Consider the following 15,187-nt stretch of genomic DNA (forward strand, 5'->3'; position numbering starts at 1 on the left):
AACACAGACGGCGTGGAGGAAGAATGAAAAGCCAGAAGACCTAGGTAAGTTTAGGGACAGTTGGAGCTGCCGAGGATATTCACATCTAGTACTACCTTTCAGCCACAGCCGGGACCCGCAATCCCCCAAAAAGCCTGTTAAGGGCTGTAAACATTTTTACTACCACTTTTATCTTTCTTTTAGCAGCTAAGCACTTTCACTATCACTGTTATTTATGATACATGATCAAAATATACAAGCGCTTTTTTCCTACTAAACCATTCTGGAATGGGCAGAAGCTTACTCAGAAAACTTCTCCGCCATTTTCATCCCGGATGTCGAGAACTGGCAAGTGGACCTTCTCAGTCGCCAGGATTATCATTCGGGGAAATGGTCCCTGCATCCGGAAGTTTTTCAGCAGGTTACTCAGAGGTGGGGGACGCCACACATAGATCTGATGGCGTCCAGACTGAACAACAAACTCCCTCTTTATTGCTTCAGGTCCCAGGACGCAGTGGCAGTGGATACAATGTCAATCAAATGGGAGTTCGATCTTGCTTATCTGTTTCCACCGTTTCCTTTGATTCAAAAGGTTCTCAAACAGATAAAAATAGGGTCCAGTTCCGTGATTCTAATTGCTCTGGATTGGCCACGGAGGTCGTGGTTCTCCGACCTGCGGCCTCTCCTTGGCGGCTTCCTCTCCATACAGATCTTCTTCTACAGGGTTCGTTTGCCTACCCAAATTTGCCTCGGCTTAGTTTGACAGCCTGGCTGTTGAGGCCAACCTGTTGAAACGGAGAGGTGCTCCACCGGTAGTGATTCCTACTATGATGAGTGCGAGAAAACCTGTCACTTCACGGCATTATCACTGCATCTGGAAGGCCTATGTCCGTTGGTGCGAGACAAGGAAGTATCCAAAGGCTTTATTCACTTTCCCTAAAAGTCCAGGTCTCTGCACTTTCAGTCTTCTTTCACAGACGTCTCGCTGTGATACCAGAGGTGCAGACTTTTCTTAAAGGAGTGTTGCGACTTCAACCACCTTTTGTACCTCCCACAGGATCTGTTGCTGGTTCTCCAGTTTCTCCAATCAGAGGTCTTTGAACCTCTTGAATTGGTGAATTTGAAGTTCCTGTCATGGAAAACTATCATGTTGTTGGCCCTGGCATCCGCATGCAGTGTTCCAGAGCACTAGAGTTGTGCACACACAGGACTCAGTCCCGATGATTTGGACTGAGCACCATATGTATCAAGATGTAATATGTTAGACAGTCAGAGAGACAGCTACAGTAACTACATCCTGCCAGTCCCGGGAGCCGCAGCCAAATTTTGCCATGCGATAGTAATGCTGCGGGGGCTTGCATCACTATTGCCTGCTGTGTACACATGGGGTGATTCAGGCAGACCTACTAAGCGATTTTGACGATGTAGTTAAAATCGCTAAGAAGAATTGCCCCATGTGTGCACCCCTTAAGGTTTTGCAAGTGTACAGTGATTTAGCATTGTTGCCGCTACTGTACTATAGTTGTCATAGCACTTGTAATTGCACAAAATTCTCACAAGCATTTGTGAAAATAGCTTACTATTAAGGAAAATAGCATGACATTAGTGAAAAATAGTAAACAGAGCGTATAACACGGCATACCACTGTATCCCAGCCTGTGACAGAGGGGTCTTTTACAGGATTTTAGAGAAGTCAAGTACTTTTTTTTCAAATCTACGGGGCTTACTGCATTAGGCCCAATATGTCTACATCAAATATACAGCCCCAGCAGTTGCATGCAATGTTTTCAGGTTTCATGTGCAGCACATCAAACCTAACGATATTGCTAATGTCCTGTACTATCATAATGAGGGACATAAATTGCGTGCTTCATTAACATCGCTCCAGTGTGTGCATATAACCTCCACTCACACCCATTGATCCCGATGTCACAATGAATGCCCATCATTACAATGTAAACTGATCTGTAGTACATACTTGCCTACTTTTGAAAACTAGTTTCAGGGAGATGATAGTTGGTAATAGAATTTTGCACAGCACCCCATTGAGGGGCGTGTCATGCTCCACCCAAAGGGCGTGTCTGGCTCCATATATGGAGAGATTGTGAAAAGAGATTGTGAACATGGCACCTAGAAGCGTGGGTGTGTACATATGAGAGGAATTTTTTAAAATTACTTTTATACAAATGTAGATGAGCCCCAAAGCAGTTAGTAAGAGATACTTATACTTGGTAAAGTGCTAGGAAATGGTGCTGATGATTCAATGTAAATGTATCTATCTCTCATTTTTTTTCCCCAAAAAAATGTAACGACCAAGAACAATGGCTGCTCTAGATTATTTTCACAAGGCGTGTTCCCTTATTTTACTTTTAGCATTCTCAGTCAGCATTAGTAGGAGCTGCCAGACTTTGGGCAGTATTCAATGTGAATACTCGGCATGTGCAGCAAATCCTGTTTAGGATTCGCTGCACAGTCGCCGTGTTCCGGAGGGCTGGAGCCTTCGCTGCCAGCCCTCGCTGTCACAGTATTCAATGCCGCAGGGGCTCGCTGCCCCTGAAGGCGATTCTTAACCCCTGCGGCGGACACCGCAGGGAGCCGGCGGCAGGCAGGGAGATGGAAGTCTCCCTGCCTGCCCCAGAATGTATGTGGGGGGGGGGGAGGAGGGCTACCCAGGACCCAGGTAGCACAAGTTGCCCCCCAGGAGAGCTAGCAGGGCACGCAGGTAGGGAGCCGCTTGCACTGCTCCCGATCGTGCATATGTAATGATCGGGAGCAGTGAATACATGAATATCTAATGAGCGGCTCTCGGCCCCCTGCTGGCTGTTATGTGTAAAAAAAAAATAATAATTAAAAATTAAATATATATTCATGTGTATGAATAAGAATAGCATGCCCCTTCACATAATAAAATTCCTGTTTTTTTACACCAAATTTAAAAAAACAAAACTTTATTTTAAAAGATCACATTCCAGTTCACCATGAAAAGATGGCGATTGCTACACGGTGACACACGGCGAAAATCACTTAGAAAGCAATTCGCCATCTGATCATTGAATACACTCACGGCGAATCACATTGAAAAACCACAGCGAATTGCGTCATTCACTGTTCGCCGTCGGCGAATATTGCACGTTGAATAGGGTGATTCCACTTTTTCAGTAAAAAGATTCACCTTAGAGCATGAAAATAACACACATTCGCCTTAGAACATGGCGAATCAGCCTCATTGAATACTGCCCTCTGTGCATGTATGACTATTCATCCTGCTTTATCTCAGTTTCTTCACTCTGCAGATAGTTTATTACTATTTTAGAATAATAAATTTTGGGGTTATTCAGAGATGATTGCTCACGATCGATTATCATACGACTGCTTATGCGTACGGAGCATAGAACACATGCACAAGGCCAATCTGATTTTTTTTTATACACTATCCCCTTGCGCCTTGACAGGAAGCCGCCGTTTGGTGGTGGTAACTGTCTGTTTGATGGGAGTGTGCAGGAAAAATGCAGGCATGCCCAGCCGTTTTCAGGGTGCGAGAGGTCAGCTCCGGCCTCCATCAGCCTGCTTCTATAGCAGTGTTGTAGAAGGGTCAGTGTTACGCACACTTGCACAGACAAATCAATTGAAGGTGTGTGAGACGCGTATGGATTTGCAGATGGACAGAGATCAGCAATATTATCACAAGTCAATCGCACCCTTGCCCTTGCACAGGGCAGGTTTTTACCCTGTCTGGATGACGATTATCTTATGGCCTCAAGGCCCTAAAAAATCCCACAGCAGCGATCAGGTCTGATTAAGCCCCTTAGTCACTTCAAATGGTCTGCAACTAACAGGGTTATTGAACCGTTTGCCAGCAATTATACAGGTAAGGTAAGCTTGGTCACTGGGAAAGTGGGATACGTTTTGCTCAGCTGGTCCCATTATGCCCTCAGCCGGGTCAGCTGGGCTTAGTACTTCTCTTGCCAGGCTGACTGACGCACTATCATGCCAATAGCAAGCACATCTAGGTGCTGTTAGGTCAGGGCCAGATCCAGAACAAAATAACAGTGGGAAGGTGGGCGCCATGACAGTTGTATGCACACTCCCAGGTACAGGGTGAGGGCCAATGTATTTTACTTTTTCCATGTGGGACCAATGTATTTTCTTTGTTTCCTGAAGGGGCCAATCTATTTTTTTTCCTGTAGGGGCTAATGCATTCGATTTTTTTCCTGTGGGGGTTAATGCATTTTATTTTTTTACATGTGAGGGCCGATGTTATTTATTTTTTCCTGTGGGGGCAAATGTATTTTTTTCTTGTACAATGTTTTTGTCTGCGCATGCATCTGGGTTGCACTGCTCATGCATCAGATGTTTGTACAGATTCACCGTACATATTCAAATGTATGCACAAATATGTATGGGCGTTTTTCTTACAGAGACACTGAATTGCTAACATTGGAGACCATACTAAGACAGATGATCTGCAGCCAGCATAGGGCTGGTGACATCTAATAAAACACAAAGAATGCTTTCAACGTTTATAGACACTGCTGGTAGGCGCCGCAGTCCTTGCACATTCTGACTCACAGATGTACAACAAGGAAGGCCATTGTAGCGGCATTAGCATAAAGACACAACTACAGCAACAACAAAAAATATAACTGTGTCTACTTCAGAATCAGACCCTATGAGAGCGATCCATCTTCTCCTCGATAGACAGCACCCCTCAACAGAATCCCCCACCTCCCTAATTAGTGTTGCTTCCAGAAATGTTCCAGGCTGTTTTTTTAAATACCAGAAGCTAATTAATATTTCTTCCCTCATTACATTTCTAACTCCAATTAGTAAGACGGCAATAAGAATCACTTGAAATCAGTCCCACTGTCTAATTTACAGCCAATTTATCCTCTTAAAAACTATCAGAGAATGTAGCAATTTAAACATCTGCAAACAAAGCTGGAAGCACATACTGTATCCAGTATTCAAGAAAAAATATTTACTTGGATAGATAGGGTTTATTTGAACTGGCAAGTAAACATAACCTGTTTTCAGTGCGAACCAGTGAAAAATCGCATTTAATGTCTATTGTAGGTTGTGAAACCTGACGCATTTTGTCAGCGCCTGCAGCACAAGCAAGGACTCACATTCAGCAAAGCAGGCTTGTGCAATGACAGGTTCAGGAATACACAGTTGTGGCACAGCCCTAGTTAGTAGATAGGGCTTCCTTTGAGTTGTCCAAACATCCTGTATTACTGTTTATTTACAAATATAGACCATACATAAAGAAGTACAAATATGATCTGTTTTATTTTTTTGCATGTAAACCTGCTGTATAGTATAATAGGTACATGTACCTTGTATGTCTACACAGCTTTTGCTGTTTATTAAAAAAAAATAGGACTATAACAAAGGAGTGAAAATATGCAACCAATCAAAAATAAGCATTCATTGTGTATCTTGCAGGAAATGAATAAAAGCTAATAGCTGATTGGCAGCTATGGTATGTTACACATTTATTGTATTTTTTTTTCTAGCACAAACCTTTTTCACAATACTGTTTTTTTTTTCAAAAATCTTATATCTCACAGGTCTTCAGCAATTTTAATATAAACAATAATAAAAGTCAATTATTAATTATATGTTTGTAACTGACTCCTTGTAGGATTATGGGCCTTATTCGAGTTCACTCAAAATCCTTCTTAGATGGACAAAACCATGTGCACTGCAGGGGGGCAGATGTAACTTGTGCAGATCTAATTAGATTTGGGTGGGGTTTTACTTCAAAGTGAGATCTATATTGCAGTGTTAAAATAAAGCAGCCAGTATTTACCCTGCAAAGAATCACCAAAAAAATCACCAAATCTATTTCTATCTGCACATGTTACATCTGCCCCCCTGCAGTGCACATGGTTTTGTCCATCTAAGAAGGATTTTGTCAGAAAGAGTGAACTCGAATAAGGCCCTATGTGAGTAAATCTAGACATCAGTCCAGTGAGTGTCCCAAAATAGGAATACTTTTTTTCTCCTATTGACTGCTACAGTACCAGCAATTATTCCTGGGAGCACCTCCATACACACCAGTGGCAGTTTTTACCTATGGGTTGCAGGGCTGCAGCCCTCCCAGGTACAATCCGCCACTGTAGTGAAGCCAGATGCAGTCTGTGAGACTGCACTGGCTTCACTGTGACTGGCAGTGACTTCCTATTGGAAGTCCAACCTGTCAGTCACCAAGGCAGTCCCATTGGGAGCCTCTCTACGGGCTGCCGAGCAAAATCCAAAGATCTGATCCCTGTCATCTGCATTATACAAGCTCCAGGACCACGATTCCCCTTCTATGGGCCATAGAAGCTGGCCGCAAGTGCAGGACAGAGGTTTGTACTGCGCATGCGCCAGTCCCGGAACCTGTCATCATAGCACAGGCGTCGAGAACTCTGCAGGGATGGGGGGAGAGGCAGCGGTGGTGGCGACGGCAGGGGGGGGGGGCCTGTTTTGCGGTATCCTCGTGGTAGTTACAGCCAGAGGCAGCCCCCCTCCCCCAAAAGGTACAAGCTGCCACTGATAAACACTGTTGCTACTCATCAAACAAATTTGTGGCAAACAGAAATAAATAATAATAGGAATGGACTGATAGTACAATAGTAGTGATGGGCAACTATTAAAATTTTTAATCGCGATTAATCGCATGAAATTTTTGCAATTAACTGCGATTAATCGCACTGATAGGCACATAAGTGCCGCTTACCTAAAATCTCGTTGCCAGGGGTTCCATGCTCATTTCCAGATGGGATTACATGCTTGTTGCCAAGGGAGATTGCATGCTTGTTGCTATAGTAGGTTTCATGCTTGTTGCCAGGAGTTTACTTGCTTGTTACCAGTGGGGGTTTTGTACTCCATGCCAGGGGGGTGGGGTTACTTGCTCCATTCAAGGGGAGTGGTGGGTTACTTGCTCCATGCCAGGGGAAAGGTGGGTTCCTTGCTCATTGCCAGGGGAGTGGTGGGTTACTTGCTCAATGCCAGGGGGGTGGTGGGTTACTTGCTTCCTTCCAGGGGGGTGGTGGGTTCCTTGCTCGTTGCCAGGGGTTGCAGGGTCCACAGCGCTCCCGGAATCCGCACTTCCGGGTAGCGCTGGTCACTCTGCACATCCGTGACAGACGCTAGAGGTAAAGGAGCACCTCTAGCGTCTGTCTCCTTCACAGCGGCGGCCATATTTGGAGGGGCGCAGGGACTCCGTCAGCATGTGGACAGAGACTCTGCACCCCTGCGCTGCAGAACCGTTCGTTTCCCCGTGCCCGTCAGCCCCCATCTCCCGATCCCTGACACTGCAGCATCCCCCACCCGCCGCGCCCCCCCCCCCCCCCCCTCGCATTAACGGTGATAATAAATTTAACCGCCGTTAATGTGCTGGCGCGTTAACGCGATATTAACGCGTTAACGTGCCCAGCACTATACAACAGATAAGAAATGTTATCTGTACGGACAGCTCCAACTTGTATTCACTTGTTACACAGTTGATAGCAGATAGTATATATATATATATATATATATATATATATATATATATATATATATATATATATAAAAAAAAAAAAAACATATTTTATTAACAGTTCCAGAAGAAATGTTCATTTGTGAGACATGCCACAAGTAAATGTGATCCCGCTGTATGTGCTAAATAAATCTGCATCTGATCGCTGCACTTGTTACAGAAAGGAGCAGATGTGGGCGGGGATGGGTCCACCCAATTTAGGTAGACATGCATTGGGTCAACACCTGAAACAGATCAATAGGGTTGGAAGGTCGACAAGCATTAAATCGCCAATGGGAAGGTCAACAGTCAAATAGGTCGACATGAGGTTTTCATTTTTTTTTACCCGAATGTCAGCGCAGTCGACATGGACACCATCTAAGTGTACTGCTGCGCTCGCTGTGCTTTGGGCACGGTGCCCGCTGCATTCGGCACACTATTTTATCCTCCCGCCACGCTGCAGTGGATGGTAGGGCATGAAATACCGCCTGTCGGCACATGTTGGCTCTAAAAAATGTGAAAAACTTATGTCAACCTTCCCACTGTCAACCTATTGCATGTATCGACCTAAGACCTGTCAACAGTCAGTTCAACTTAATGCATGTAGGCCTTAATAGGGTTGACCATATCCCGTATGAGCAACAAAATGTTGCACTCTATACTGTGATGCGATTGGCCGCATTTTAAGTGGCACTGTGGCCACCTGATGACACCGTATCTACAGGCTGTATCATTATGAAGAATAATGTTACTGAGCATGTAATCCTAAATAATAATGTCACACTTACTGCTGGTTATTAAGCCCCATGTGTAAGCACTGCCTAGATAACACTGTAAATGCTTGCATATATTATTCCATCAAGTACATGATATGACAGAAGTGGCAGGTGTCTTGTTCTGCTGCATGTAACCAGACAGCACGTCCTGGAACACCATAAGCTGCTAATGACATGACAAAACTCCCCCAGGCAGCAATCTGCCTGTTAAAGTAATGCTAATATGTAGCAGATTTGTAGAACACATTTTTGGGTAACAGGTATACATACAACTGCTTCCTGATTTGATCCTGTTTCCATGAGGTAGTTGCCTGACGCTGTACCTCCTTCAGGCGATACATGCGTTGTAGCTTGGCCAGTTCACTGTCCGCTGCAAAACATATGCAAAAGTTAGTGTAGGTATGTAGCTTGTAGTTGAATAGTAGTAGATAATACTTATTACCACCTATTTATACATAAAAGTGGAAATATATTATATATATATATATATATATATATATATATATATATGCCATCCATCACATCATGATGCTTATGCAAACAGGATGGTCCTAACCCAAAACAATGAGCCTACCTATATTGGTTCAGATATTCAGCAGTTTTTAAAAGTGAGGGCAAACAAACAGGCTGTAACCCTAAGGCTCAAAATCATAGGCACTACAAAAACCAGCATTGCCTGTAGATCTTATATAAATCGCATTCTGTTTAACTCTCAATTTAAGAACACATAATTGATGACCCCCATATCTGGTTACTGATTGTTTAGGGTTAATATCATCCTACACCTAGAACCTTAGTAACAGAGCAGGGAAAGCAGAGCTGAATCAGTTTAATGTATATTTGGGTCTGAATTGCTTTATTCTGTTTTCCAATCTGGGTCTCCCTCCTGCCTTCACTGAATCATGGTATCATACGTGTACGCTTGCTGTATTTTTTCTTGCTTTTCGTTTCCTCCTGGCACGTTTGCCTCTTGTCCATTTACACTTCATATACTATTCTAACTAACGAACAGGTAAACGCCACCCAGCCGAACAGCCGGCCCACCCCCGGCGTGTGAATCCCCTTGCAGGCAGATGCATGGACTTAGAATCTTTAGATGCTCACTCACCATCAAATGATATTTCTGATGTTCATAATGAAAAGTCATCCTGGACTGACTTCTCATTTACACGCTTTCCTCCGAATTCGAGACGTCATGTGACATCAACCGCCACCGCCCAGCATTTTTTATGGGGACGTAATGAAAAGGTCTCAATCGCCCACTTTATGTGCAAAAGCTCTCATACACATGCAGCCCTGAGATTTTCCTGTTTCCCCACAAGTGCCCTTTTTGTGCATTTAAGGTTTATGAGGATCCTTTCAATGCACCAGAACCCAACAGAGTGTAAGTGGTCATTAGGAATCAATTTCATTAGTAAAATGCCTAATGGTTCCGTAATATCGGAGAGACACAAAAAATGATTGGGCAGAACTATCTATTGCTGGCCACACATTAGACCAACATTCATCCAACTAGATGGTTGGATGGAATAAAAATCTGGTACTGGATGGGAGCAAATGACAAAGAGCAATTTGCTCACAAACCCAGGAAAATGGAAAAAACATTCAATGAAATTATTTAAATCAAACAGATACAACTACTTTGTCTAAGCGACAGGTTTTGTCCGTTTCCAGATTTCGGAGCAAATTACTGAATGACAAATTACATTTGCTCCCATCCAGTATCAGATTTTTATTCCATCCAACCAACTAGTTAGATGAAAGTCGGTCTGATGTGTGGCCAGCATAACCTGCTACATATATGAGATTGGTGTAATGCTTAGCATTACTGCCTCACAGCACTGAGCTCATGAGTTCCATTCCCACCATGGCCCTTACTGTGTGGAGTTTGTATATTCTCCCTGTGCTTGGATGGGTTTCCTCCGGGTACTCCGGTTTCCTCTCACAATCCAAAAATATGCTGGTAGGTTAATTAGCTCCCAACAAAATGAACCCTAGAATGTCTGTGTGTGCGTGTACATGTGGTAGGGAATATAGATTGTAAGCTCCACTGGGGCAGGGACTGATGTGAATGTTCAACTGTTCTCTGTAAAGCGCTGCGGAATATGTGTGCGCTATATAAGAAACTGTTAATAAATGTATTTAGCATATGCCAATAAACTGCCATGTCTGACATACACATAGGTAATGAAGGAGACAGAAATGTAGCTTTCAATAATTTTTGTCACATAATAGAGCTTTACATTCCCCAGCCATTGTTACGGCATCCTGTATAACACTAAATTGCATATGGTTTCTGCAAAACGGATCCTATATGTTCTTGGGTTAAAGGTTCATTTGTGCCACAAAACAATAATACAGAGAAGTGTTTGCATGGGACCATTATCTGAAATTGCAAGCTAGGTATCTTGTGCTAGGTTTATGGGTTATTTCACAGGCAAGAACAGTGACTTATCCGGGCTTGGAGCCAAGTCTTCTGATGGAAAACCTACTCTGTGTCTTGTTTATATAGGAGTTTTTTATCACAATTTGCAGTTCCTTTTAGGGAATGGAAGATAGGAAATATAACAGCGTAAAAACTAAACAACGCAGCCTGTCACAATTTTGGGAAATGTACTGTTGTGTAAGTCTTCCCATGCCTCTGTCCCATTACATGGAAGTGTCCTGGTGGGATGCTGCACATAATTAGGTCTATTGAATTAGGCAATATTTTGAGAACATGACTAATAATAGACCCATTGGCAGACTCCTGTGAACAAGCTATGGCAAGTCACAAGATACATTGAAATAGCATTATTCTATAGTCCAGTAAGAAAAAAAAGATGAATACCCATTCCTTCCAGGTCCATGTCGCTGCTGTCGGACCTGATGCTGGAAGCTGGTCTTCTATTAGGCATTTTTGAAATCTTTGTAAAAAAGAGAAAAATTAGAGCAAAATGAATGCTAGGAACAATAATGAGATATAAACAACCAAAACAAATACACTCAGAGTTATGCAGGCAGAGCTATAGGAGGAGAGGATAAATGTGAAATTAAGGCCATCGTCATGGGAGCACGATATCTTCCATTGTTGCTTGCCGTTTCAGCATACTTGCCGACTTCTTAAAACTCCTCTCCGGGAGAAGTGTGAGAGGGGGGCGGGAAGAGGCTACGTTTTGGGGGTGGGGCGAGGCTGACGTCACTATGCTCCGCCCCCATGACTGGCAGCTGAAACAATTTTACAGGTCCCTGGATGGTGGGAGGGGCTAAAATGACGCAAAATTAAGCGAATCGTGCCATTTTAGCCCCTCCCCGCAGACCCGCAAAATTCAGTTTTATACCGCGGGGAAGGGGGGAGCCGGGGCTGTAGCGAAAATGCGGGAGACTTGCCCACCTTCCCGGGGGGCCTGGAGGGGGACCCCATTTGCGGGACCCTCCCGGCCATTCAGGGAGGGTAGGCAAGTATGCGTTTCAGGGACTACTGCAGGCATCCTGTGCATTAGGAAAGATGGGTCTGAGGCAAGGATCTGACAAGATAAGTAGCAAAGCGTCATATATTGAGAAATAGGACACACACACACAACCTGAAGTATCTAACTATCTACATATATAGTGAAAACACATATATATTTCAGAACTCAGCCACAGAAGTGATATCAATGGCTTTTAATTAAGTGATTTAAACTTGCAGGGGAGGAGAGGTGCCCCCTTGGGAGCAGGAGCCCAACGGCAGATGACTCTATTGTCTCCCAGAGTTCTGCCTCTGGCGCTGCGGGTGATAAGCATTGGGGTTGTTAGTTTGGCACAGAACAGGGTACTTGTGTAGTTTCACGGCGCCAGGAGCGAGGGGGTCCTCAGGATCCAGGAGGGTTGCACACCTTTTCGGGGGTCAGGATGGGGACCTGGGAGCATCCCGCCCATTCCGGGAGGGTAGGCAACCCTGCAGTACAATAATAATGTTTCTAGTAAAATGTATTATATACTCTTCTGACAGTGAGAGGCAGGAGGGAACACACACACACATTCGCTCCCACTTGTACCAGTGACAGATGTCATCAGAGACCCCGACCCTCCGGCTTACACTGGACACCTGAAGTTGATGTCATCCCCAAGTGCTACTGTGCCCACCAATCAACTCCTTTTAGGTATGACCTGCGTCATTGTGATTAGGGATGGATATCGAAAAGACCACCATCAAATGATGGCTGGGCATCCGCCATGGAATATTTTGATGCGATGGTCAAAAGAATTTGATAGGAAAAAAATTCATGATTGGCTTATGCGCAATACAGCCCTGTTTTGGACATGCGCAAACACCCTCAGCCTGGCCATGCATGCGCAGAAGCACTGCAGAGTGGCTGGAATCGTGGGCGGGACCATCGGAACACCATTAAATGTTTACCACTCAATGAAGGCAAACATCGGAATGGTGCCAACAAATGATAAAACTTCGGTACTTGTTTCCTAGCACGGCGCCCGTCATAGGTGATTGCATACCTTAAGTTAAAGTATGCGATGGACGTGACCGACGCGATTTCAGGGCTATTTTTAGCTTTTTCCCCGACAATTAAAAAATCGCATCCATCGCATGCCTTAAGTTAAGGCATGCAATGCGACCGATGCGATGGACGCGATTTTACATAGGGAACAATGTTAAATGGGGCAATGGACCCGATTTTCCATTGTATACCCACCCTTATGGGTATTTTGCATGATAAATGCCCCTCCCCCATTGTTAACGCCACCCCACGATCAACGCCAACCCCCACTCTCCACGTCGGCGTGGAGTTGATTTCATATAGTGTGGCGAGCCCGAAGCGTGGCGAGCGCAACGAGCCCCGCGAGGGGACGCGTATTACTTCACAGGTATTACGCGTGCGCTCCCCACGCTTCGGGCTCGCTGCGCTCGCCACACTATATAAAATCAACTCCACGCCAACGTGGATAGTGGGGGTATGAAAAGGTCGGAGGACGCGTACTGCCGCCCCTCGCGGGCTCGCTGCGCTCGCCACGCTTCGGGTTGGCGTTGATCGTGGGGTGGCGTTAACAATGGAGGGGCATTTGACCCATCAGGGTTGGGAAACAATAAAAATTGGGGTCTGGGGGCCATTTAACATTGGGGCCAATGTAAAATTGGGTCTCAGGGACCATTTTACATTGATTCCAATGTAAAAATCGCGTTGATCACATTGCATGCGATTTGGTGGCATGCGATGCGATCAACGCGATTTCGGGGGGTCCCGATGGATACAATCTTTATCGCTGGCGCTGTGCTAGGAAACAAGTACCAAAACTACTACCATCAAAACAAAAACATTGATGGTAGTGGAACATAGTGATGCGATGTCCATCCCTAATCGTGACTTGGGTAATGCCTTTCACAACCCTTGCCACAGACTCCTGGTGCCACCACTGGTACACACAGTTGATTCAGGCAGGCATATGTATTCCCCTGTCGGCACCCTGATATGTCAGGCGACACGTCATAACTGGGCAGGCAATTGAATTTTATCACCCAGCTGTGACACCAGTCCCTGCTAAATATCGGCTGTGCTGCAGGGCCGACGCAATATGTGTGTAAGCGAGGGGCCCAAACAGGGATACAGTATTCGGTGTATACAGGTACTGAACTGTGTGTTAAATGAAGGAGCACTGTTCGCTGCAATAACCTCTACTCCATCTGTAAGAAATCTGTTTCAATTGCAATGATACCAAGGGGAAACAATAACCCACAAAACAGTTTTTGCATTCACGTTTTATTGTGACACAAGGTAATATGTACACAGTGCACAATATCTGTACTTGGGTAACACGTGGTATCTGCAGTATATTGCACATTACTCACCCTGACAGTAACTAACCAGTGAGGAGGAGTAATCCCAGTCTCCAGCTGCTGTGACAGAGTTGTAGTCCTGGGAGTATAGCGCCGTCCTGCAGTAGCAGCAGCCTGCAGTGTACCCGGCTCTCTGCTTTGTTGTCAGACAGGCTGGTTGCTTGGGGCCGTATCCAGGAAGCTGCGAGAGAGATATTGAGAGTGGTGGGGGGAGCAGTCTGGTTGCCAGGCGCCGGGTGCACTCACTGTCCATACACACACACAGACACTTCGCACAGCGCCGGCGGCAGGCAGTAACCCGGGGAAGCGGCAGTAGTAGTGTGGCCGCTACAGACTGTGATGCTGAGGGGGAGTCTCTGGCTTATTATTACATCTGCACAACACACGCGATTATTATCTGGTTTATAATACATGAGCTCACTGCGATAACTGAGGGGAAACAAAAATAATTTTTAGCAGTTAAAGACCCTCTGCAACATACTGCAACAATGATAAGCTTATTAAACCTGGGACTTAAAACATCAGGTTATTTTTTTTATTGTTTTGTTGGGGGGGGGGGGGGGTGTCGTATTGGATCAACAAGCATTAGGTCCACACGATTAGGTCGACATGCATTAAGGTCGACATGCAGAAAGGTCGACAGGGTCGTTACATTGACATACAGTCAACAGTCTACTCAAACGTAGCACCGCCTCCGCTCGACATGCTTTGGGCACAGTGCCTCACAACGCTCAGCACACTATTTTACTCTCCCACCATGCCATACCTCCCAACTGTCACGATTACCGCGGGAACATCCCGATATTCGGGGACGTTCCCGCGTCCCGCCCGGGGCCGCCATTGTCCCGCCCGGGGCCGCCATTGTCCCGCGGTGGGGGGGACAGTTGGGAGACCCCCCCAGCTTGCCGAGAATAGACGCTGTGCGCATGCGCACAGCGTCTATTCAGCGCCGACGAGCGGCGAAAACGGGGGCATGGCCGGAGTTTGCGTCACCCCGTGAGGCCACGCCCCATTTTCTCGAGGCCACGCCCCCTTTTGCCATGCCCTAGTGCACAGGTTCTTAGGACCCCACACAGTTCATGTTTTCCAGGTCACCCTACAGGTGCACTCATT

General features: G+C 45.4%; 1 protein-coding gene across 3 annotated transcripts in view; it reads right to left on the bottom strand.

The window, feature by feature from the left end:
* Positions 1-14,958, bottom strand: part of ODAD1 (outer dynein arm docking complex subunit 1) — an 81,705-nt gene extending 66,747 nt beyond the window's left edge. For 2 of the 3 annotated variants that reach the window (XM_083162605.1, XM_083162606.1), the window contains exons 1-4: positions 14,841-14,958; positions 14,103-14,255; positions 11,093-11,168; positions 8,533-8,632 (exon numbers count right to left, since the gene is read on the bottom strand). In XM_083162605.1, coding sequence (XP_083018731.1) covers positions 8,533-8,632; positions 11,093-11,168; positions 14,103-14,255; positions 14,841-14,936 — 425 coding nt within the window. In that variant the 5' untranslated portion in view covers positions 14,937-14,958. Of the gene's footprint in view, positions 1-8,532; positions 8,633-11,092; positions 11,169-14,086; positions 14,256-14,840 lie in introns of those variants that run through there. The other variant, XM_083162607.1, reaches the window with a different exon arrangement.
* Positions 14,959-15,187: the final 229 nt, after the last annotated feature.

This window comes from Crinia signifera, chromosome 19 (assembly GCF_055691185.1).
Source record: "Crinia signifera chromosome 19, ASM5569118v1, whole genome shotgun sequence".
Lineage (NCBI taxonomy): Eukaryota > Metazoa > Chordata > Amphibia > Anura > Myobatrachidae > Crinia > Crinia signifera.